Source organism: Thunnus thynnus, chromosome 9 (assembly GCF_963924715.1).
Source record: "Thunnus thynnus chromosome 9, fThuThy2.1, whole genome shotgun sequence".
In the NCBI taxonomy this organism is placed as follows: Eukaryota; Metazoa; Chordata; class Actinopteri; order Scombriformes; family Scombridae; genus Thunnus; species Thunnus thynnus.
Window position 1 is genome coordinate 11,297,833 of NC_089525.1, and position 25,504 is coordinate 11,323,336.

Below are 25,504 nucleotides of genomic sequence, written 5' to 3' on the forward strand. Positions count from 1 at the left end.
AGGCTGATGTGTGATCAATCAAAGGGGAAACACACACACACACACACGTGCAGGAGCTATATTTATAGCTCTGGAGCGGCAGAGACAGCTATTGTTCAGTGCTTGGTTATGTAGATGTACAGTAGAAAATGCACTTTGTGTGTGTGTGTGTGTGTGTGTGTGTGTGTGAGGGAGGGAGGGAGGGAGAGATCCATATTTCAATGCCCTGCCTATAATTAGGGCAAAGCTACCAACCATCTCCTCTGTCCTTGTCTCATTCTCTCAACAAGTGCATTCACAACATGAAAAATACAGTTTTTCATCATTTGTTCATCAGTTTTTAAACACATCACATGTTCACTATAGACTCCAGACGCTGAAGCAGCTGTACAGAAGGCTTTATTCCCTTGCTGCTAGTCCACACAGATTAAAGCCCTGATTCCCCTCTCAGGATGGTTATCCTAAAATAGCAGGTATGATGGGAAATCCACCTCATCATCTGCAGAAACTGACACCACACGACAACCAACATGCAGCATCTTTATGAAAGATGACCAGAAAATTCAGCTTTAAGTGTGATTAAATGGATTTCAAATTATCTTTCTGCACTTTATGGTAGTCTACTAGCATAGCATAGCATCAAATATATTTATTTTTTATCACCCAGCACCATATTTGCTGTGATATTTGCTTAATACTTAATTTAATATTCCTGTATAGTGACTTATTCTGATCAGCATCCCTCTAGCTACTGCCCCGGGTTTTATCATCGGTTTAAATACCTTCGGTTGCATAGTTGTGGTCGCGAAGGAAGCTGTTGTTGATTTTCCGGGTATCACTCTCCTCCTCCATTGATAAATCGGCTGGTTCGGGATCCTGAAAGCGGCAGACCTGCTCCCATCCTGCCCGGTACCGTCAGCAGGCGGGCTGTGGGACCAGCGGGGGGCCTGTCATGGCTCCAGATCTCCGGCGTAATCAACACAATCGCAATCAAATACCTGTGATGATGTCGGGGCAGGTCCTGTCCACACCTCAGGACGCATGAAACGGCCCACCGGGACGCAGTGACAGCACCGGCTCCAACAGACCAGTTTGGATTTAATATCCTAATTATCGCCGCGCTTTACGTCCTCTGCTTCAGATAACTCATCGGAGACATATTTATCTCCCCAAAAATATACGCATTAACACCCCGAAAACGCGTCTTTACAGCCGGTCAAAAAATGACAGAAATCTTCTTGAAGGTGGCTGAACCCGCAGCAGCAGCAGCGCACAAATCTCTTTTGGAGGATTTGAGTTTAGGCAGGCTAGATTTGCCCCCTCACACTGCCAGCGGGGCGGGCGGGATTATGCGTCAACAAGCTTGCTCCGATCACTTCTGTATTTCCATGTCAGACTCTCCACAGTTGCAGCTTCGCCCTTCTGTCTCCGGATCCTGCAGGATCTCTCCTCGCATTCATTCATTCATTCACTCATCGGAGCGGACCGGCGCTTGTGTTCCCGGTAAGCTCAGCTGACTCACTGTGCCGGATAGCGCAGAGCTGTAAACTGTAGTTACCCACTCTGCTGCTGCTGCTGCTACTGCTGCTGCTGCGCTTCAGCAGAGGAGGGCCCCTCCCATGCTGCCTGGCGGCTGCCTCTTTAAAAAAAAAAAAAGTACCACAAGCAGCAAATGTGACGCTCACTCGAACCACCACCACAGAGATGCAGCTAAAAACCTGAGATGCAGTTCAAAATCTGTTCACTCACTGCCTGATGACCACCAACTAAGTTGGTGCGTGTAAAGCTGACAGCTGCCTTATGGCCTAGTGGCAGGTTGCCTCTTAAGCCTGCTAGATCCTCCATCACCATCCCTCCATCCTGCTGCTGCTGCTGCTGCAGAGGCATCTAGCCTATACATTGTCACAGCAGATTTAGCAGTGCAGCTATACTTTCTATACTTTCCCCCAGTTCCCTCACAGCTGCTCTTCATGCAGGAGAAGACAACAGAGGCTTTATAAGAAGTGTTATAAGAAGCGCATGACATGGCATATTTCTGCCCAACACACTTAAGAGAGGGCGTGAAGTTCGGATTCAGAGAAATCAGGGCAGAGAGGGACACAAAGGAGAGAGAGATAGGGCCAGAGGGAGGGATGAGTCGGAGTAAAGAAGACGACTGGAGAGGGCCAGAAAGAAGGAAGAAGAAAATGAAAAACCCCAGACGCTGATTAATTAGATTAGTATGGCCACCGTCTGCGCCTCTTTCTGGAAATATCTCATTTCCATGCTGGGTTTAATAACACCACACAACGCCTTCCTCTAGTCAAACTGTAATCTTTGATGAGTGTGTGTGCATGCTGTGTGTGCTGCATCAGTGCATCCCTGCCCTTATCTACTCACTTTAACCTAAATCTCTCTGCCTCCACAAAGGGACTGGGTATCTCCCCTGCACGAGCCTCAACACACAGCAGCAGCAGCAGCAGCAGCAATAAAGAGACAGTGGAGCCCCCTCTCCTAAATGCATTAGCTCCCTAATCCACGGGACATTTGCACATCCAATCCTCTGCTCCTGCACTAATGGGGATCTGGCTGTGAGGGGAGGCAGACTGCTCATAGCGAATAACAGGGCCTTCCTACACATGCTATTTTACACCCCATCACCCTCCAACCTCCATCAGAATACATTATGGGGCATTATCCATGCAGGGGGACAATGAGGGCTGCTGGAGCATCGGCGAGGGCCCTGTGATTCACATGCTTCCATATTTACAGTCCTCTGCTCGCCTAATGAAATCTGCAGAGAAAATGCTGCCATCCTTGACCTCTCAGATCTGACTGAGTGGTCAGCGGCGTTTCCCATCTCTATCAATATTTAAACAGGGTCTGCACGAGGACAAAAGAAACACACAACGTTCCTCTCCCACAAAGAAGTCGGCTAAGTTACAGTTGAGCAGCACGAGCGAGGAAAATGAAATGGAATCGGTGAAACAATGGGTTTAGTAGGATGAAGCCGCACGGTTGAAAGGTTCGGTTTTGTCAGATTTCTTTGGGAGGTGAGGTGGGGAGTTCCTTGGTGTGTTTGTGTGTGTGTGTGTGTGTGTGTGTGTGTGTGAGACAGAGAGAGAAAGACAGATGAAGGGCAGGAGTGGCAGTTAAAGGCACAGAGATATTTGACTGTATAATGAAGGAATAAGTGGGGAATGCTCGGAGCCAAAGCCTGGGATCAATGCTGCCTCTCTAATAAAACCCACCACCTCCCTCCCAGCCTCTGTCCCATTCCTTGTGCATATATGCCAGTCTCATTTCGCCTTACCCCCCCTTCCACTTCTCTCCAAGGCTGGATTAACCATAAGGGCAATGGGACAATTGCCCAGGAGCCCAAGACCTCTAAAGGGCCCAGGGCACAAGCAAAATATCTGGTTCGATTTTGTTTTACGTTGTTTTACGCCACTGTAGCCTACTCACATAGTGTGACTGTGTGACTGTGTGACTGCAAGCTAACGGACCCTCCCCTCAGTGGTCAGCCCATGTAATGTCACGTTGACGCAAAGTTAAAAAGGTCAAAGGTGACACCAAATCAACATCAAGTTGACGTTGACACGGGTGATGTTGTCAACAATCACGTAGGCCTCAGCCTGCATTCAAAAAATGCAAAAATGGAGAAGCCTTGAGAGCAGCTAAGTCGGAGTGAAAATTAAAAAAATAACTTCTGTTAATGTTAACAACTGCTCTGCTAAGGCAGCTACTAGCAGGGACAGTCCAGCTGTGACATTTCTTCACTGGCTATTGGAACAGCTAATATTAGCACTGCTAACATTAGCAACCTGGACACCAGTAGTGCGAATGTGGAGGGAGCTAGTTATGGCTCACCCATTGTGAAAGCGAACAGCCTGGAGCGAGAAGCCCCCAGCAGCAGCTTGCAAGTACGGCCCTGCTGCGAGTGCAACCATTGAGGTAAATAGCGATGTGTCATAGTCATCTATTATAACTGTGAGTAGCCTCCGTGCCTCCACGCTAGAGATCCTGCACTGTGGGGCCCCGTTACAGAGCAGCTGATACATGAGTGACCAAGCGTTAAGACACAATGGTGTATTTACTAGCATTTAGTTCCAGATTGAACATTTGTGCATCTGTACATTAAAATGCACTTCATGACTGTTAGATATTGAAGCATTGAATATATTAACTGTACGCTACCATGCTGAGTTCTAATCAACAAAGCCTAATTTGTTGAACATTTGATCATAACTTAACATTAAAATCTACTTGATGATGTTGATGATGTTTACAATGCGATTATTGTGAAGTGTTAAGTACAGTGAAGAGTTAATATGGCCCTGCTTCTCTCCCTCCTTTCTCTCTCTCTTGCCAAATCAAAATGTGACCACATTGTGTAGCTCCTGGGCCAGTGGAAAACATCTGAATGGAAACACATTTGGCTTTTAAACTGACACGGTCACATGATCTAACAAGTGATCGCAGGTCGACACACACATCCTGAGAGCCTTTACTCAAAAGGCCTCACGTTTCTTTACCCCCATTTACACTTGTTCTCCTCTACTACCTCACTTCCCTCGCTCATTACTCCCCATCTCCCACTCGGCTGGGTAGAGGCCGGTGACAGCGTGTCTACAACCCAGCTGCTGTGTGTCAGACTGGCAGGAAATGCTCGGGGGGCCACCAGAATTGGAGAGCGTGTCCTCAATTCTCCTCGATCGTATGGACAAAGTGGGTTAAATTAGGCTCGAGCAGCCCAAACATAGTGACAATCACATGGCAATGATATTTTAGTCATGCCCAATTGCTTTCCTTGATGTGTGGTAATTGCTTGACCTGGGGATGCTGGTGCAGGGCTACAGGCGGCAAAGACGCCGTCTGCATACCAAGCAACATACATGCACACACGTATAGATGCTCGCACACGAACATACTCTCTCTCTCAGAGTGCAGACATTTGACTACAGAGCAGTTTACATTTCCCTCATATCTCAAGACTGCAGTCGATGGTATATTGACCACTGGATAATATCTGGTTTAAATAGGAAAAAGATATTGATTTTCATCCAGTTAATCCAACCGATATGAGGTTAAGCTAAATCATTCCAACATCCATTTAAGACCCATATTATTAATCATAAAATATCTTGAAAATAAATAAATAAATGAGTTGGGCAAGTCAATTCATGAAATAGGATCAAAAACCTTCAAACACAAGATATGCAGCTACCATTGCCCGAAAATGTCTATTCTGCAGAACGATGGAGATGATGGTTTCCTCTGAATGTTAGGACGAAATTAGAAACATAATTTCAGGTATTGCAGAGCAGCCATGATCAGGAATTATTTTAAACAGAATGAAGAAATGAAACCTATCAATACATTTGTTTAAAAAATGTTTTCCAGACCAAAATGGACCATAAACACATACAAAGTTTCAAAGTAGGGTAGGCAATATGGATAAAATCCTCTATTTTGGTGCATGTAATTCTATATTGTGATATCAATACGTATTGTTATTAACAAACATAAACATTTCTGGAAAATGTGTTAAGAAACTGAAACTGGATAAAATAATTAGCCAGGAATGTCTGTTTTTTGGTTAATACAGTAAATTAACTATCTGACAATTAAAAAGTACATCAGCATATTTATGCAAAAATCTTGCTCACTGATTTGCAAAATTGCCCAATGGCCAAATACAGCAGGGATAATAAATGAAAGCTACCAAAATGGTATGACGGTAAACAAATTCATATTGCCTCAAGGTACACACAGAGGCACAAAAAACATGATTTTTCTGACTAAAGAACGCAGTGGTTTCAATAACAGATGAGTGAAAGTCAGTCAAGATTCAACTCAAGACTGTCTTTCATTCCATTTATTTCCAGGCTTATTGTACAATCACTACAGGTCTCAGTCAGGCATGCTAGAAGCCGCTATTTTCAGGATGGGTCACAGTACTTAAAGGATATGGCTGGCGATTTTCTATATTTCTCTTACTGTCAACAAATCTCATGTACTTTGTACTACATTGTAAATTTCTCAAAGAACTTCAGGACAAAGTCAAGAGGTTGTGATATGTAGCACAACAAGCTAGCGAAGCTCTGTAAACAGAACAGCATTCCCTCGCATATGCAGTGACAACCACTCTCCAGAGACTGAAAATGTTATTGCTGTTATTAGTCTTTGGAGCTGTCTCTAAACAAACTACTGTGACCAAACATTTCATGTCAAAATAACATGTCACCCAGTGCAATGGTGTGACTCACTGACATTTTTAATAGCTTTTGGACAACAACAGAGGTGCACAGGGGAATATGCTGTGTCAGACTTTGGATACACACACAATATTTGTAGGTAGGATGAGACAATAATTGCCTGACATATCCTTTAAAATGCTATTATTTGGCATGCGAGTGGTACTACATGTACATGTTCTAGGATGCCTTTTATGAAAAATGAAACTAATATAGAAACAATAGAGAAACAGTACATTTTTTCATTGTTTTAGTTAACTGGTTTGTTCTTGAAAAGTCTCCCCTCAAAATGTACTTCACGTAGCTTTATTGTTTATTTATTATTATTATTATTATTATTATTATTATTAAATGCAGAAGAGTAACTCAAATGTTTCAGATAATGCCTTCCTCAATGTGCAGACTCAGAGCTTGTCACAAACTAATCTCTTTTTAAAAAGGTAAGCAGCATAATTACATAAAATCAAGCACTGTCAGACAAATAGAGAAGATTACAAAGGACAGGAGTGGCACTACATAGACTTATCTATATACATATATATATATATATATATATATATATATATATATATATATATAAATCATCTTTCAAAGATGAGGATGAAATCACTATGTGAAATATATACAGTAAAGCTTATTTAGCAGCTGAGCTGAGTTGATATGACATCCTTCAGAGACACAAGCTGTGTCAGAGCACACCAGCTGAGCTACAAAGTGTTATAATAGTGTTTATGATTTTCACTGCCTGTTCACTGGTTTTAGATCTCCTCCGTGTTATCAAACAAGTCAGGATGATCATCCATTCAGTAGCATGAGATTCTCCCTCAAAACATTCATTCCCTTCCATTAGCCATGCAACCCACCCTGGCATTAAGAGGAGCTAAACACATGGGGGTAATAGGATTGTCCTAGCAGTCCATCTGTCAGGGGAATGAGCAGCAGCAAACCCCGGGGACGAAGCACCCTGGCCTGGATACACCTGCTTAGTCTGACCTTTCTTTGCACTTATCTCTGGAGATATTTATTCAGATTTAAAACATAACCTGTCTGAGAGTAAAACACATCCATTCAAGTGTGTAAATGCCTTACATTTGAAGGAATAAGTAAAATGCTGAAAAAAACACATTCTGTCGGGAGTTTATAACCCTCTGGCTTTAAATATTACAGAATGCAGCTACTGTTCTGTTAATAGAGTGCAGATGGAGATACATGGCAGTGGCTGGTGAATGAACGGAGCGCCAGACATGCAGGGTTGGGGGAGGGATGCAGAAGAGAACCAAAGGCCTGGGAGAGGGGAGAAGAGAAAGATAAAAAGATGGATGTATAGTTTTGGTAGAGGGCATTAAATCAAGCCTAGAGGCTGTCCCTAAATCAGCGGGCTTTACTCTTGGTGTCATTCCAATTACATCAGGATGAGACTAATGCTTCATTGCTCCGAGACTTCAGACCAGCAGGATTGGATTTTCTGTTTCCCCCTGACTCTCCTTTCCCTCCCCTCCCCCAACCTCCCCCTCTCTACCTCCCTTGATAATGAATTAATTGAAAAGAATGCATGTACAATGATTAGCTCACGATGGAACATTCTGGATGAAAATTAATCAACTGAAATGATTTTGTTTGCAGAAACAGCTATTTTATAGGCTTTACCACACCTCGAGGGTATACACATGCACACACGTCCCACGTGGATGTCTACATAAGCAGGTACTCTATACACAGACACACCCTTACAACTGCTTCCTTTCATAAAAATCATATAGGTAGTAAAGCGATAGAGGACGCATATTATGAATTCAGATTTGTTTTGTGAATATACTCCTCTTGCTAAGAGGAAATGATGCCACTTAACAGAAAATCATTGCATTGTACCTCTCCGGTTGCTAGGAAACTGCAATTGAACTGGCATTGCAATGCAGCACAACAGCTGTCAACATAATTGGACAATTAAGATCTTAAAATGTCATTATTTTGGTCATATTCATCTCAGTAAAGGTTCAAGCACGTCCCAACACGTTTTCTACCAGTTGGGTTAATGGGCCGAACATGAATCGTTCATGTTCGCAGAGGAACTGGATTTCATTAGTGAAATGATCAGTGGTGCGTTAAGGGTGAGGATACAGAAATACAAGAGTACTCTGAACCATTTGTGTTACTTGGAAAGCTCGGACAAACTGTGTGTGTGTGTGTGTTGTTAAGTATGCTATATTTATCCTACAGCACTTTCATCTCTGTGGACAGATGAAAGACTGGCGAGTAGAAAGTAGGTTAAGCAGGTTAGTGAGCGACTACAAAGCCACCTCCCTTTACATGACCATGGATCCATCCACAGCTCATGTTCAGGACCATGGACAGCTCTTCACAGAGCAGACGCTGAGGCAAACAGAAAATGTCTCGGAAATACGTTAAAGGGGAAATCCACCCAAAAAATGGAATTTCATAGGTTGTTTTTTGTAATATTGTGGCTCAGATTTAATTCAAAGTCAGATAGAAAACTCTCATAATTAGGCACTTTATAGATATATTAATAATTACATGAAATGATGAAAAAACATTATAACAGCACCCATAATGTTATACTGGGATAAAGAATATTTTCCACTTTACAGCTATACGTCCCATATGCAAATAATGTCTATGTCATATCTATAACACAAACTCCATCAGTCATTATGTGTCAGCATCAGTGTCAGTGACCCAACTCCAAAAGTCACATTATCAGTTCAAATTTGATGCATAGTGAGACAGTTTGTAGTCTGTTTGTAGATATTTGATACAAGTATTAATTGTCCAAAATCACAACAATCAATCATCAAGATTTTATTGATGAAATGTTTAGTATCTACGTTGCTACATGTTGGGATTGTAGAAGAATTATCTCCATAAAAATGTGTATTATCTAAATATATTCTCTAGATTTCAAACCATTCAGTCATTAAACATTAATAAAATTATTAATAGTTGATCAATTTTAATAGTCAATTTATTACTGTCAATTTAAAACTAAAATGCCAAAACTTCACTGGTCCCAGCTTCTCAGATGTGAATATTTGCTGATTTTATTTGTCTTATATGAAATTAAATTGAATACATTTGTGTTTTGGACTGTTGGTCAGACAAAAGAGGACACTTGAAGATGGAAGATTGGTCATTTTTCTGTATTTTCTGACATTTTATAGACTACACAATGCATCAACTGAGAAAATAATCTGCAGCTGGGCTGCACAATTACTTTCATTTCCGTTGATTTTCTTTGTTAAACAATGAATTCTTTGTTATACAAAATATCAGAAAATGGTGAAAATGACCATTACAATTTCCTTAAGGCCGAGTTAATGTCTTCAAAGAGCTTGTTTTGTCTGATCAGCAGTCCAAAACCCAAAATTTATTCATTTGCTATCACATAAGATAGAAAAACAGCAAATCCTCCCAAATGAGAAGCTGAAAACAGAATCTTTAGTATTTTTACTAATAACCATTTGTTGCAGGCTTAGCATTCATGCCCACAGCATAAAGAACAAGGCAATACTACAGTATATGCCTCAATAAATAAAAAACCTAAACACTGAACAGCTGACTCAGAGTAAAACGACCCTGCCTGGAGTTTATTCCACGAGTTAATGTTGCTAATAAGACCAGCAGCAGAGTGAATGAGGCCTGACCCCACATCTGAATACATTCCCTCCCTTTTCTTGGTACAGCTTGCCAGAGAGAGTTCCCTGCAGCCATCCCGTCATGTTCCAACCAGCCCCATGTGACAACAGAACATGTTCTCTGTGCACCTCGGCTCAAGACCCCCACACACACTTAAATACACACAAAACACACACACACATACACACACACACACACACACACACACACAGATTTATTACAATAGTCCACACACGCACTCCGTCAACAACAAAGACAAACACATGCAAGCGTGTCACACTTAGAGGCTGTAATCTCCAAGAAAATCCCATTTGGCAGAGCAGCTGCCAGCGTGGATCACACATAGACTGGAGTTGTGGTGCCCACAGGGTGGCAAGCTGTCCATCCACACTTCTCTATCAGCTAGACACAAACACACACACGCGCATTTGAAGACAAGCTTAAGGTGGGATCAGCCCCGACCACTGAGACGATAAATTCATACCACTTGTTTTAATAGAAACATGTCGACGGGCTCGCCCAGACAGTTTCTCATTTGAACAGGGCTTCATTTTTATTGCTCAGTCTATTGATCTGGCAGGAGGGTTCTCTGTTGCAAGGTAGCCTCAGGGATTCAGCACTTCTAACATAGCAGAGTGTGAGGAGACTGGCTGGCAAAAGTGGTCTGTCCATCTGTCTGATTATTGTCCTGGCTGTCTGTCAATAACACTTTCTTCTGTTGATGTGAGATGATGCTCAGGTTGTATGAAACAATAGAATATATATAATATAAATATTAATATTTAATGTCTTTTCATGTCTTCTCATACTACTCTACATTAAGAAGGAGGCTAATGTATAGTATAAAGTAAAATCATTATCTCTCTCTCTATAGCTACCTAGCTATCTGTCTTTTAATGTAATACATACAGTAGTTTATACAGTATACACACATACATAGAGATAAAATGACAGTGATATGAGCAACAGCATTTCAGCATTAAAAGACATGATCTTAGAGCACCACCATCTGGCTAAAGGAAATATTACATGTTTAAACCTGAGTAATACTAGTACAGTAGCATATAAGATTCATGAAAAGCATATTTTAGCCATTACCTGTTTAATCATGGTAGATGTTCATAAATTTGGAGCAGTATCCATAACCTTCTGTGTGTTTGTGTATGTGCATGACAGAAAGTACATGGTTTGTCCCAGACCCCATTCAGGGACAAAGTTTTGGTTTCAAACAAGTTGACTGGCGACATCTTTCACTGCATACACAGATGTAATGATTATTGTCCTTACCAGTTGATCTGACAATTATTTCCTCGATTAATCGATTGCCTGTGAATATGTTGCCTGGTGTATAAAATTTCAAAAAATAGTAAGAAATGTCGATCACTGTTTCCCACAGCCCTAGGTGATGTCCTCAAATGTCTTGTTTTGTCCCAACCAACAGTCCACAACCCAAAGATAATCAGTTTACTGTCACAGAAGACTAAAGAAACCAAAAAAATATTCATATTTCAGAAGCTGGAAATCTGAAATCAGATCATTTGGACATTTTTTCTTGGCTCAAAACATTGAATTGATTATCAAAATACTTGGCGATTGACTTTCTGTTGATCGACTAATCGTTGCAGCTATTCACATCGGCACACACACAGTTGCAGCTACTTGCAGCAGAAGCTAAAATAGTCCTTGTCTTTGTTGTGGATAGATCAACATTAGAGTTAAGGATTAGACTCACAGTACATTGGGAGACTCCTGGGAGTAAATCAATCAAATCCAAGTCAATGCAATTTTGTGCTCGAACATTACTGTTTTGTTTTTTTTTATTTTATACAGATGTCACTTAAAGAGTAAAAAAACAGATACAAATGATTTTTTGGCAAGAATCCCTAAAGTTTAGGACACCAGTACACTGAAAAACTCAAAATTTCCATTTGACCAATGAACGATAAAATCAAATAAAAGAAGCCAGAACTTGGGTCGCCCTGATGGTAATGACCATGTAATCGCATAAAGTGTGTGTGTGTGTGTGTGTGTGTGTGTGTGTGTGTGTGTGTGTGTGTGTGTGTGTGTGAGAGAGAGAGAGAGAGAGAGAGAGAGAGAGAGACAAGGCTCAGTTCACATTTCAATCAATCCAGGAAGTGTTTTTTTCTGTATCCCAAGATAATCTCCCGCCATTATATTAGACATGAAGGAATACAAGAGGATGATGCAAAGAGGATTTTACTTATGTATGTAGAAACAAGCTCATGTTTGTGCATGTGTCCTAGGCGAGCACCATAGATGTGCTTTCCCTGCATGTGATGTGACAGCATCGATATGGGATCCATATTTTGTCCACCCCTGGCCTCAGATACTGAGCAGAACTAATTACTCTGGCAACACGAAGGCCACAACCTGCCAGCTGAGGGCCTGCAGGAGGAGGAGAGCTCTGTGCTGTACAAGCTGCAAGAGGTGGAGGCGTGGGAGCAGCCCTGTGATCTGAGTATTCGCCACAGATGTGCGAGGTCATACACGCGTATACACACAAGTGAGCGGATAAACACGCACGCGCGTTTCTGAGGAGAGTGGTGCTAAGGGGACGTCTGTCTCCTCAGACAGACGAGCCAGTGAAGCAGCTAGAAGAACGAGGAGCGAGACGGGGAGTTGGGCTGGGAGTTGCGCTCAACAGACACGCTTCAGTAATCATACAGTGAGCAAGCAGAGAGAGGGGATGTTTCTTCGTGAAACAGCCATTTTTCAGTGTGCCAAGTCTCTTCCTGGTACAAATCCAGCTACTGGAACCTGACCATGCTTCACACTAAGAGCTTTTTTCATCAGACAATCACATATTAAACACTTATTTTCTGTCTGTTGCTTATTCATTCATTGTTATCCCTGAACTCCTCCTAGAAACAATCAGACCGAGTGAATTGTGTTGTCACACACACACACACACACACACACACACACACAGAGTCATGTTTCCATCACTTCACAGGACATTATATTGACATACATTCATTTCCTAGAGACCTTCACCCAAGCCCTAACCCTAACCACAACATGCTTAACCCTAACCTTAACATAACCCTAAACTAACCTTAACTTTAAACCAAGTCTTCACCCTAAAATTAATGATTCATGTTAAGGGGACTTGCTTTCCGTCCCTATAAATGAGGCAAGTCCCCACAACAACTGTGTAGACAGATTCACATCCCCACAACATGTGCATTACCTGGTACACACACACACACACACACACACACACTCACATACACACACTCACACACAAACACACACTCACTCACAATGAATGGTTTAAGTTTGGGTAAACAGTAAACATCCCCTGTGCCAGGACAGCTTGGCCTGGCTGCGCAGCATCAATACTAATGACATCAGGACACAAAGTATCACTATGGAAACCTTGAGGTCCTGGCCCTATCCCGCACCCCTCTGTACTACCGGAAAGGCTGGAGAAAAGGCCCATCAGTGGAGGAGCACACAGAGAGAGGGCTAGAGAGAGAAGGTAAGAAAAATTGAAAGAGTGGATGAAGAGAGCCAAAGGAAGGAGGTAGTGAATGAGAGTCAGAAAGATGAAGAGGGGGAAGAGAGGGGTGAGCCAAAACGTCAGAGAAAAGGAAAGAGAGAATAAGAAATAAAGCGGGTGGGTTGCGGGGTTCAGAGGCATTGGTCGGTCGGGTGAAGCTGGTTAGGAGCCAGAGCCGAGCGCTTGGTATGAAAACAGGCAGAGCAGTGTGCCGCAGCCAAGCCTGAGATTCAACTCTGCCGGAAAAGAGCTCCTTTTTCCTTTTCAAATCTGCACTCTCATCTTCTCCCCTCCCCCCAGCATCCATCACCCCATCCATCACCCTCTCTATTCTACCGCCTGACCGCCTCTCTTAGACTCAGCAACACTTTCAAACAGGCCAGATGGGCTCTATGAAATACAACCCACTGTCTGCAGCCATCTAAATCACCGTAATGCTGCTGCTCTTCTCAGCTGCTTTTTATTTCCAAGTACAGTTTTGCCAAAGTGTGTACTACAGAAGCAGCTTAGCACAATGTCACTTTGAGCAGGCAAGTATGTCTCGGTATGGAGGATGTGTAGGTCATTATAAACCAAAGAAGAAAAAAAAAAAGGTAATGGCTTTAAGGATAGATTGGTCTGGTCATGTTGGGTCTTGGCCCTCAAAAACATTTACTGTAAGTCATTTCCAAGCGTTAAATTGGCTACTGATGGAAAACACAATTTAGGCTCAGTATTGTACTTTGTCACACACCAGGCCTCTTAACACATTTTATGCTAGGTGGGTCACAGAGCCATTTGGTCAGATCAATGTTGGCTAATCACTGAGGACCAAGGTTGAGAACAAACTGAGCAAAGCTCATTTTATAGAACAGGAAGGGAAAAAAGCATCTACTTATCGACACATTTAAGAGTAAAAGTCAGACTACGGCTGCTAGATAAGACTAACAATTTATTTAAGTGTTAAAGTTGTCAGCTTGTATATTTCAGCAATTGTACTGAGCATGTTAAAATCATAAGTTAGTATTCTGCACATGATCTGGCACTTTCAATTCACATTCATTTTTCATTAATGAATTTTTATGGATACTGAATACTGTCTGGAACACATTTCATATGAACAAGTTTTTTGTATATGTAGAGGTTGATATGAATGACGTGTAGCTGTTTCTGTAGTTTAATAAAATGTGCCGAGGTTAAGATTTCCACACATTAATACCTAACGTTTCATTGGACATAGTCTCGTCTGAAATTTTATTTGTGATTGTAAAGAGACAAAATTCTGCATTGGTTGTTTTCTTACTTCTCTTTTTGAATCCTTGGTCTCTGACTGAGATTGGTGTGTGGGAGTCTCCGTCTCTTGTGTCTGCCTATGAATATGTCTAGCAAATGAGATAAAAAGTGCTGATCCCACAGAGTGTCATTCAGTCACGCCTGCATAATCCCACTGGAGGAGAGGGAGAGGAGAATCCAGAGTACGGTAATGGTGTCGGTGGTGAGAATTCAAATCTGGTTGAGTTCCAGTGAGACAAAGCTGGTCAACAGGGCTCCCCTCCAAAAACAATTTGACTGACAAACAGGAGAGTGTAATTCAGGCAAACAATTCATAGAGCACACATTAAAACAGTGATAGTCTATGAATTAACAAGATGACACTGTATTTCTTTAGTCTTCAATGGAATAGTTACTACAGCATCTTAGAAGTTTACATTTACACTATTATTATACTGTAGTGGTTAATATTGAACATTTTGGGTTTTTTTTATCCTTACAGTTTGTAAAATTCCACATGCAAGAACACTTCTGAATGTTTAAAGCTTCAAAACAGAGTTCACAAGCAAAACCCTGAATGTACAAATTTGCTACATCTTGCTTGGAAGCAGGTGCAAACCTGCACATGACAACATTAAAGATAAGTTGTTCTTGTTACCACTAGTGGGAGCAATGTTTTTACGAATGGGTCTGTTTTACTTGTATTGTGCACATGGATGCACGTGCACGCAGGCAACAGGGTAAACAGCTTTGGAGGAAGGAAGGAAACGCGTTCAACACGTCCGTTAGACCTCAAGGACACGGACAATGCATTTTGGTAAAAAAACACTAAATGTGAGCATATTTTTTGTTTTGTTTTTTTACAAGAAAACTCCACTGGGCACCTTTAACATAAAGCTTCTTGATATTTTATATCCAAGTAACACCCCTCCCTACCCAATTCAGTTATACAAAACCTTGTTCTCTCACAAGCAGTGTTAAATTGTTGTAGTTCCATGTTTTTGCAAAGATCCTTTGTCTGTATAGTGCTCCTCAAAAAACTGAACTGTGGCTTTTTTTTGCAAGGGAGACCTGGCCAAGATAGTAGCATAAAAAGTTGGAGAAAAAACATTAGAGTGAAACAGAAATGCAACAAATAACATACTATCAAGGCTAAAATGTTCTCAAACAGTTTAATCTCTGTGTGCAGTCTATTGCAAGTAGCTGAGGCAGAAAACACAAAGCCAGAGCCAGGCAGCAGAAATAGAGAGCAGATATACATCTTAATACAGCAATCAAAAAAGAAGAACCGGTTACTATGGTAACTACTTCTCAAAGAATATACATTTCGTCAAGTCGGGTATGATTGTTTGCTTGAATTGCATATCTGGAGTGTGTACACAGCACCGGTTTCAATTAAAGCTGACCAGAGATGCAATTGTATTTGATAGAAACTGGTAAACAGATGGCTTCAAAAAATGTCTATGTGTGATCTATTCTTTAATTTTATGTAGAGCTGCAACAATTAGTCGATAAGTTGATCAACAGAAAATTTTGCTAATCAATTCATTGTTTTGAGTAAATTTTCAAGAAAATATGCCAAAAATTCTCTGGTTCCAGCTTCTTTAATGTGAATATTATGTGATTTCTTTAGTTCTCTATGATAGTTAACTGAATATCTTTGAGTTGTAGACAAAACAATGTGACATTCAAGGTTGCATCTTGGGCTCTGGGAAACAGTGATCAACAATTTTCACCATTTCCTGACATTTTATAAACAAAACAACTGATCGATTAATCTAGATGATAATACATAGATTAATCGATAATGAAAATAAACATTAGTTGCAGCCCTGAATTTAAATTTGAGGGCTGCAACTAATGATGACTTTGATATTGCATTTATTATATGAAAATAGTACATAAAGACAAGTTAGCTCTAATTTCATGGTAATTAAAACTTGAATTCTTGAGGTAACAGCAGGGACAATGGTTTAGAGAGAAGCAAGCAGCTGTGATCATGTATTGATAGCTGCTGATACACATGATACTGGTTTCAAACTGTATTGATTTTCTGTGTGGGAACTACTTCCTGAAGTTTACAGAGTTTTATACTGGCTTTAATGGACCTGGCAGATGACTAATAAGGCTCACACAGGGGAACTCCACAAGCTGCCTTTCCTGCTTAACAATACCAGCTATAAATATGGTGAGTCTCACTGTGTGAATCAGTATAAATGTGCCCCATATAGTTGGTGATTTCCTCAAATTGTGAGTATCACAAGTCTAAAAACTAAAGACATACAAACATATAAAAAGACTGAGGCAGACAGAGACAGAGAGAGAATTGGTTTGCTGATTTATGACTCATCATTGTGACATCATGTGCCATCCATCCATTCAGAGTTGTGCGTTTTGTACTGTCTGTGTCTGTGTGTGTGTGTGTGCGTGTGTGTGTGTGTGTGTGCGGGGGTGGGGGCTGTGGGGTGACAGAACAAGTAAGTGAAAAAGAGACAGAAAAGAGAGACAGACTGGTACTTCATGTACAGTAGCATTAGGCTACATTATTTATCCATTCGTCCTGTCTAATGTGTAGAGCACCATTCAAACAGAACAGTAAAAGCCTTCACTCCAGTATGGCAGGAGGAGTGATGTAGTCTCTCCCTCGCTCTCTCTCTCAAACACACACACACACATACACAATACTCTGTCCATGGTGCTGACAGACCGAAAACACAACAAATGCCTCATAAACAGGTTTCTTTCTATCTTTAGCCATCTTTGCTCCAGACTATGTTTTGGTTTGGACCCCAGCTCCGTATCGACCGTGTTACTCAGGTTATTCTGTACAAACAGGACTGTGATGACTATGCAACAATGGAAGGCTATTTTCAGAGGGGTATTGAAAAACTATGCTGGGAAACTATAAAAGGGCACCTAAAGCGAGATCTAACTGGATCATTGCTCTTGTGGGTATAGTTGGGTTTCTACAGGCAGCTGAGATAAACCCCTCAGCGGCGACTCAGGGCAATGCTGTAAATCTGCTGAGATGACATTGTTATCTCTCACTTCAAAGACCCTTGTCTTTAACTAATAGGACCCCTCCTCTGTTCCTCCAAAAGGACTTGGGTGAAGACACCATTGGTCTTTGCTCATCTGTCACAGTGATCTAACCCTCCCCAGGGAACACTAATGTCAAGCCAAGCAGGGGAGCTCCAAGAGAGCAGAAAGGGAACCAACATCTGGGGCCTGCTGCTCCCTTGCTTTCATATCTGTGGCCTTTTTTTTATTTATTAACCTTTATTTATCCAGGGAGAGTCGACTGAAAGCACATGCTCTTGGTCAGGAACATTCTGTATCATATTTATAGAGTTAACACATTTTACATCTGGAACCTGCTCACTATATCCACTGTTGTCATTGGTAGAGGGGGGGAGTGTTACTCCTGGGACTCAAACTGTTACTTCTACTCCACTACTTCCTCCAAATGTGTTCATTTATTGATTTTAATTTGGATGTCATTTAACTGGATATTGATCAATGGATATTAGCCTGGTCTGTTTTTTTTTTTTTGGTCTACTTTGCATTTGTACTACCACCATTTGAAGTGAAAGAAGTTGAGGTCATTTATCCAGTTAGCTTTAGTAATGTATTTCAATTTAATTTTTTATCATTTTTACACATTCTCAGTCACAGCACATGTTGTTAAAGTATTTATGTGTTTATTTTCCTCCTAAACCCAAATATGTGGATATATTTATTTTTTTTACCAAATCGTAATTTCTATTTTTTTCCTGGCAACTGCAGGAGTACCTGCAGAGGTAAAAGTACTGTTGGATACTTCCACTGTATGTTCTCCCTCTACAAATGATAATCTAAATACAGTAGCAATGCACACACATACACTATATCTGTCTAAAGCTAAAAATCAGATGTTTTTTATTTGTATTGCATTATTTCAAATGTGTACAGCTGCTGTAACGTTTTGTTTTATTATCTCCAGCACCGTTTGTTCCTCTTATCTGCTGTATCCTCAACTTCACTGCTGCACAACCTCATTAAATTTTCATCCAAACAACTCTTTTCTTCTAAAGTCTAAGTCCACGCAACTTAAAAATGGGTGCATTGAAAACAAGGAAAGCTTTTTATCCATGTATGTCACCTGAGTACACGAACACTTGTTATACCTTTGATTCTAATTCTTATTGTACAGGTTTTATACCATAAATTTAAAAATAAATTTCAATACTACATCAGAACTACACCATCAGGACTAGGAACGAAGAATATATTACATTAAAATAATAACTATTTGTCAGTTACTGTATATGTCATCTCCATGCATACTGCAATACATTAATAATGCAATACTAAGGTAATATTTAACATTTCAAAGTTTTAGAGGCAAATAATAAAGGGACTTTGCCATACTCCACATTTTAACTAATTGATATTATTGACGCACTGGAAATCTGCTAAGAGTAACCTGTCTTACTCAATCCATCAGGACCTTTTATAAAACCACAGAGACAGAGGGGCAGAGAGGGGGAGTGAGAGAAAGAGGAAGCCCATCCTGATGTTCTATATATACCCCAATCCCAATAGTAGCTGTGTCTCTGTACTGCAGCCTGCCAGCTAGAGCAAAGACCCAGGAGTCCAGCTCAATAAGGAGCCTCTTTGTCTGGCTATATAGTTCCCAACAGGGATACAGTCAATGCTGTATAACACAGAACACTGAAGCTGACTATCAAGTTAGGCCAGTGGTAAAAAAAACATTGGACCAACATATTGTGAAACAGTGGTAAAGAAAGGAGAGAAGGAAACCTGCGTCACTGTGTTTTCTGTAATAACATACTACGTCCTGTGAAGGTGCAAGAGTTAAGGGACTCTCAGCGATACTGTAATTGCTCATTTCTTTCCTTGTTTTCATGTAGGCTTACTGTGGAGACCTAGCAGGAAGTGTTTGTGGTAAAGTGAGAGTGCGGATGAGTGCTGTGTGAGAAAGAGAGAGTTGTTGTTTTGAGACGTCTCACTGTTTAAGAGAACGTCATGTTTGTTTCAGCTCCCAAAGGCTGGTGAGATCCATCTAATGAGGTTTTAGTCCATTAAATGCATGTCATTTGTACTCTATATTTGTCTTAAAAATTTTCCAAAGCATACCCTTAGCTTTCATGTTGACACCCCTCCTTCGAGATAGCCACTCATTTCCCTTTATTTTGTTTCAGAATGACATTTTCTACTTGGAACGTTTCCTCCATTTCTTTGTTTTGACCTTAACCGTACCAAACCTTACTTAAAATCACGTCTAACCAAATGTCTAAACATAAATATAGCTAATCTTACACCTAACCTAGCCATCTATAATGTCTAAACATTACATTTTGATTGCATTTTTGTGTTTTTGGTGCACCTTTTCTTCCAGTTTGGACTGGTCAGTTCCAAATGCACTGCCTGTTGGGCTCAGGAGACACTACAAAGGATTTAAAAATTCTAAGGTCCCACCACAAAAAAACACCATGTCCAACAGAGACATTTTAATTAGATTGCTGTGTAACGTTAATAAAAACAACTGTGACCAGTCACATCTAGCTGATATATGATCCATGTTTTAAGGTTAGTATTTGCACCAGTACATGAAGCCAGTACACAGAAAATGGATCAGTGCATCTCTTAGTTAAAACATCAATACAGTCCTTTAAATCTGAATAGATTTTTTTTGACCACTTGGGGGCAGCACAACAGGCTGTAAACACAACACTGACATATCATCGCCTTATAAAAGCAATATGGAAAACAGCTGCCTATTTACCGACCAGCACACACAGAGCAACATTAGCATTCATTTTGAGTCGTGTTTCTGGCCATTCGGCAAATGTAAGTCCAATATTCACTCTCCTTTTACCTCTGTTTTGGTCTCCACCAGCTCCTGAGGGAATGTTGGTTCTTAAGCCTCAATTATGTTCACCCACTAGTCACTAACTTTGTCTGCCCTTTCGTGCTCAGCAGGAATACAGTGTTCACTAAAAACAGCTATCTGCTGTAGCTAGAAATAAGGGTGAGATCAGTAAGAGAGAACCCAAACAATAAAGTTGCAGCTTGTAAAACCAGAACAATAAGCTGAAAGATGCTAAAATGCTCCTTAGAACTGCTGGTAACTGCAGGGTCAGGTGATGAATCTCTGTGGGTGTTTCACTACAAGTGACACCTTTCATATCACATGTAGTAATTTGATCTAATATAAATATAAAATTATTGATTAGTGCAGCTTTAAATCTGACTGTTACTTGTACAGCTCTAAACTTTACTGCATTACAAAGACAATCTGGTTGAGTTTATATGAAAGTTACACGTATGCAGGTCAACCAATATGCTCTCTGTGGCTCCTTGATATACTGTCTAATCATGACTCCTTTGATCCTTATGAACACAAATAATGAAAATAAATGATGTCTCCCTTATTAATACATAGCAAAGTAATATTGCCTCAACTCTTTTCCAGGCAAGAAATAAAGCTTTTTTGACACAGTTAACTTATTTATGAAGGAAAAGTTCTTTTTACGTATATACCCACCAGCTGGTCTGCACCTGTAGCAAGTAGGTATAACATATCATATTATATTAATATTAGCAAGGCAGATGTTTGCTGTTATGGGATCTTGAGCAAGTGTATTCCACTTCTTTTCATCTCCCGCTTTCTCTCTTTTTAGCACCCCCTTGTTTCCTGATCTTTTTACCCTTTGCACAGAAAAGCTGACCAAACTGAAACAGAACAGTCACATGAGTGAGTGTGTTTATGCCTTATATGTGTGTTTATGTAGGGTGTTTGTCCCCAGTGGCATGCAAGGACGGGGCGACTACGAGGAGTGTGTTCTGAGCTGTGAAGTGGGTGTCTGTCAGGATAACAACAACACAGCAGGATGTATGATAACGGCACACATACACACCAGCGTGCGCGCTCTTCCTCACCCGCAAAACTCCAACTGAGTGTCATGCTTTGTCAAAATGCCGACAGAAGTCCCCCTCAGGCGCTGCCATGAGAAGCTCGCTGCTCTTCTTATAAATAAAACACGCAAGTAAAAATGCAAAACGCACAGATACACATGTACAAACACACACAGGCCACAAGACATGAGAAATGTCAACTAAAGTCATTAATCAAAGACTTTCTTGTCATAGATCTAATCTTAAATATTCACCCTTTTATTCTGCTTCTCCCTGTCACACTCACACAAATAATGTATCACAGAGTTTCCTCTCAACAGAAAATAGAGGGAGGAAGACGAGGAAGCGGAGGCTATGTTGATTGATGGCAACGAGAGACGTGGCGAGGTGTCAGTTGGGGACGCACATTTTATCCCTGCCTCAAACACAAGACAGCAGAGAGGGGACACACTCAAACACACACCCTTCTGAAACCTTTAAGACTTAATCTGTCACACCAGAGCTGACAGGCTGATGTGAAATGGAAGAAAGGAGAACACCAGGGGACAAAGGAACAAAAAAAAATACATAAAAGCCACACAGAGACTGAAACTTACACAAGGGCCCAAACATGAAACCCATTTTAAAAGAGACAGGCAGTCAAAAGCTGGCTGTGTATCCCTCAGAGACTGGACCCAGGTGAATCCGAGGGATGCTGGCGCACTGCTCTTCACAATGGCCCAGATAAACAAAGAGAACACACACACACCATGGTCCAGTACAAAGCTTATATAATGTATTTTCCACTAACATGGTAACTGCACACTCATCTTCCCTGGGGTGAACTCTGCTCAGCTGGAGCGGACATGAACGCTGGGAGATGTTGGAGGATGGAAGGGGAGGGGGGTAGTTGAGGAGGAATACAGCAGTGAACTGACCAGCTTCCTCAAGACCAGCAGGTCAAATGAAAGGGCAAAACACGGTGACAAGGTCACACCAGGAAGTGCAGACACAAGCGTAAACAAACACTGAAGCAAACGCACATGCGTGTACGGAAACATTTCGAACATTTCTACTTGTTTTTTTTCATATACATGCAGCAGATTGCGTGCAGTTGAGATGGCATTTTTACACATCACATTTCCAAGGTCATCTGCTGTGTCATCACATCCTGCCTGCCTCTGAGCACATGAGATCCAAACATCTCTCACTCGCTTTCTCCGTACTATTACTACTCCACACAGAGAGCAGCAGAGGATCGTGTATCATATTACAGTGGCAGAGAATTGCAGCTCCATGTTTACTCATCTATCACTTCCTCTATTATACCACTCCCTTATCTCGGCCAGAGGGATTGAGAGTCAGAGAGCGGGTTATGAGAGTAGGAGTGGGTGTGAAAGAGACGTTGGATTTGGTTGACCTCACCTCTTAACATCTAGGAGCTTGCTTTTTGATGCTTTTTTATGATTTAGATGTTTGGGGAAACAGGAGCAGAGACTCAACTGCTCACGTGATTTTAATTTCACGTTATATGTCTCGTATAGTTGATGATATTTTGGTTTTGTGTATAGAAGCAGGACATGTAGTATATGAATTGTTTAAAATGTTACATTGAAGTAATGCATAAGCAGCTGCTAATATGAAAAATATAGACCAGAGTAATGAACTAGTTAAATGTTTGAGCATTGTTGAGCTTGGAAAGAGCACTTTGACAAAACAAAATCAACTCAAGCTCCACTTACTAGCTTTTTCCAGGGCTTTTGATCACATCTTGCACTCTTCCTCAGCAGGTGGAGTTTGCTCAGTTGTCTGGGAAATCATACTTTAACTACTTTTACAATCATGCTTTTTTTTCATGTTGAAGACATTACTGTTTGTCATCATGACAATTTGTTGCAGATAACTTCAGACGTTAAGATAGTTTCATTAATGAGTTACTTACATTGTTACTTTAAATGACAGAATTACAATCTATGTTCTGACACAAGAGTGATTATTTTAAGTACACTGTAAATTTCTATAATTTGATGGCTAAACTTTATATTTCCAAAGGCAAAGTCTGTTAATCCCAGCGTACATTGCTCCCTTTTCTCTCAGAAATCCATTGTCTCTTTCTTTAAGCCATATAAAGAACCGCAAAAGGTCCTTTTTACTGTTAACTCATAGAACTCTTGTATTATATTATGAATGTATTTTGTTGTTTGTTTGTATGTTTCATTGATATAATTTCAGATTTTTCTGGAAATGTCAATCTTTTGTATACTGTATTTGATATTTTGTCAATAAAGTAAAAAAACAAAAACAAACAAACACTGAGAAAGAGATGCTGAGTAAAATTTCATTCTCAAACCTTAACCTAAATATTTACTACAAATTGACAGCAATAAATGGCGCATCATTGTAAACTTTATCAGCTCTTAGAGTGAAACTGTGGAGTGAGTGAGTGAGTGAGTGAGTGAGTGAGTGAGTGAGTGAGTGAGTGAGTGAACATGCATTAATGGCTTACACGTCTTTATGCTCCTTACTGTATACAGAGGATATAGGTCATCTCTATAGGCTGTGAAGGGCCCCGGCTATGACCATCACATACTGTACCGTACACTGTACCACACTATCTTCCTTCCTGTGCCAGAGGGCTGAGGACAGAGCGTGCACAGGAAGGAGGGCAACCATGCAAAGCTAAATAATGCAGTGGCTCAGTCTCCACATTATGACCTAGTAAATGGTTGGTTATACAAACACTCAGACCCTCCTGGGCTGCCCAGTCTGACAGCACAATCAGCAGGATGAATCGACCAACTCTTATGAACTCATTTATTGCTATCATGGCTGCAGTCAAGTCACTCAATTCAACTTTTTTAACTCTGCCCAACTCCAGGGCAATTACTGTGTATGGGCTGGGTGTGTTTAAATGGGAAGAGATTTGGCATTTTTGAGGAAATCCCACCCTCTGAATTGAGTGATATGTAGGTCAATTAAGCCTTATATTGTCTCAGAAAAGCCTATTTACATGCATGTGATCTAAAAAGCATGAAGGCAGTATGAATAAGTGAAATATATGAGAGAACCAAGACTAAGGGGTAGTGGATGATACTTGTCATGTAACTCCACAAAACTGAGTGTCTCTATTGGCATCCTGTCGGCCTGTGTATTGACAGCTCTAGCAATGAGGAAAGCAGAATGAGTGAAACTAGGAGTGCTACTCTCTAGTAGACAGGCACATAATCCTACACATAAAAGATTCAAGTCATCTGCATCAGGAATCTCTACATCTAGAATGGCTCCACCAACTTCATGCACTATGACAAATCTGCAGCGGACAATCTAACTTCTGCACACATGTGTACTGTATGCTGTGTGTCAGGGACAGCAGCCTGAACATTCATGTCACACGCTCAAAGTAAGCAACTCACAGCCCCTCGGCGTCCCACCCTACCTTCGGTGTGGCAAGTGGAGGACAGGATGGTGCTCGGAGGGCGGAAGAGGTACGGGAGATAACGGGAAAAACATTTCATCTTCTTCTCCGATGCTTGCCGACGGGTGAAGAGCGTTTCGTTGCGGGCTCCACATCCGCACTGCCGCCTCGACAGCCAGTCAGAGAGGAACCGAAGGGGGAGTGCGGGAGGGGAAAGAGGCTCTCTGTCCGCGGCGCAAGGGGCTATGACAGCATCACTTCTTGCAGGCAGACAGAGCAGGGCAGGCAGGCAGGCAGTCAGGCAGGCAGCAGGCTCCGGTGAAGCTGCGCGCCGCCCGGGGAACCAACAGCGTACGGTGTCAGCGCGCCTCCGCGTCCGTGTCGGTGTAGTTTACTGCGTGCTGCCGGACTGAGAGCAGGACAGGGGGTCGCTTCTGTCCTTTCAGATGGGAGGTCAAGTGTTTGGGTGGTCTGCCGGTGTAAACACCCGCCCTTGTGCTTGTAAAAAGCACAATTAGCCTTCAGCTGCGTGGTCTGATGATGATGCAG

General features: G+C 41.3%; 1 protein-coding gene across 2 annotated transcripts in view; it reads right to left on the reverse strand.

Moving 5' to 3' along the window:
- ppp2r2ba (protein phosphatase 2, regulatory subunit B, beta a) overlaps window positions 1-25,345 on the reverse strand; it is a 44,240-nt gene extending 18,895 nt beyond the window's left edge. The window contains exon 1 of one of the 2 annotated variants that reach the window (XM_067598823.1): window positions 24,977-25,345. In XM_067598823.1, coding sequence (XP_067454924.1) covers window positions 24,977-25,055 — 79 coding nt within the window. In that variant the 5' untranslated portion in view covers window positions 25,056-25,345. Of the gene's footprint in view, window positions 1-761; window positions 1,734-24,976 lie in introns of those variants that run through there. The other variant, XM_067598822.1, reaches the window with a different exon arrangement.
- Between the last annotated feature and the right edge of the window lie 159 nt (window positions 25,346-25,504).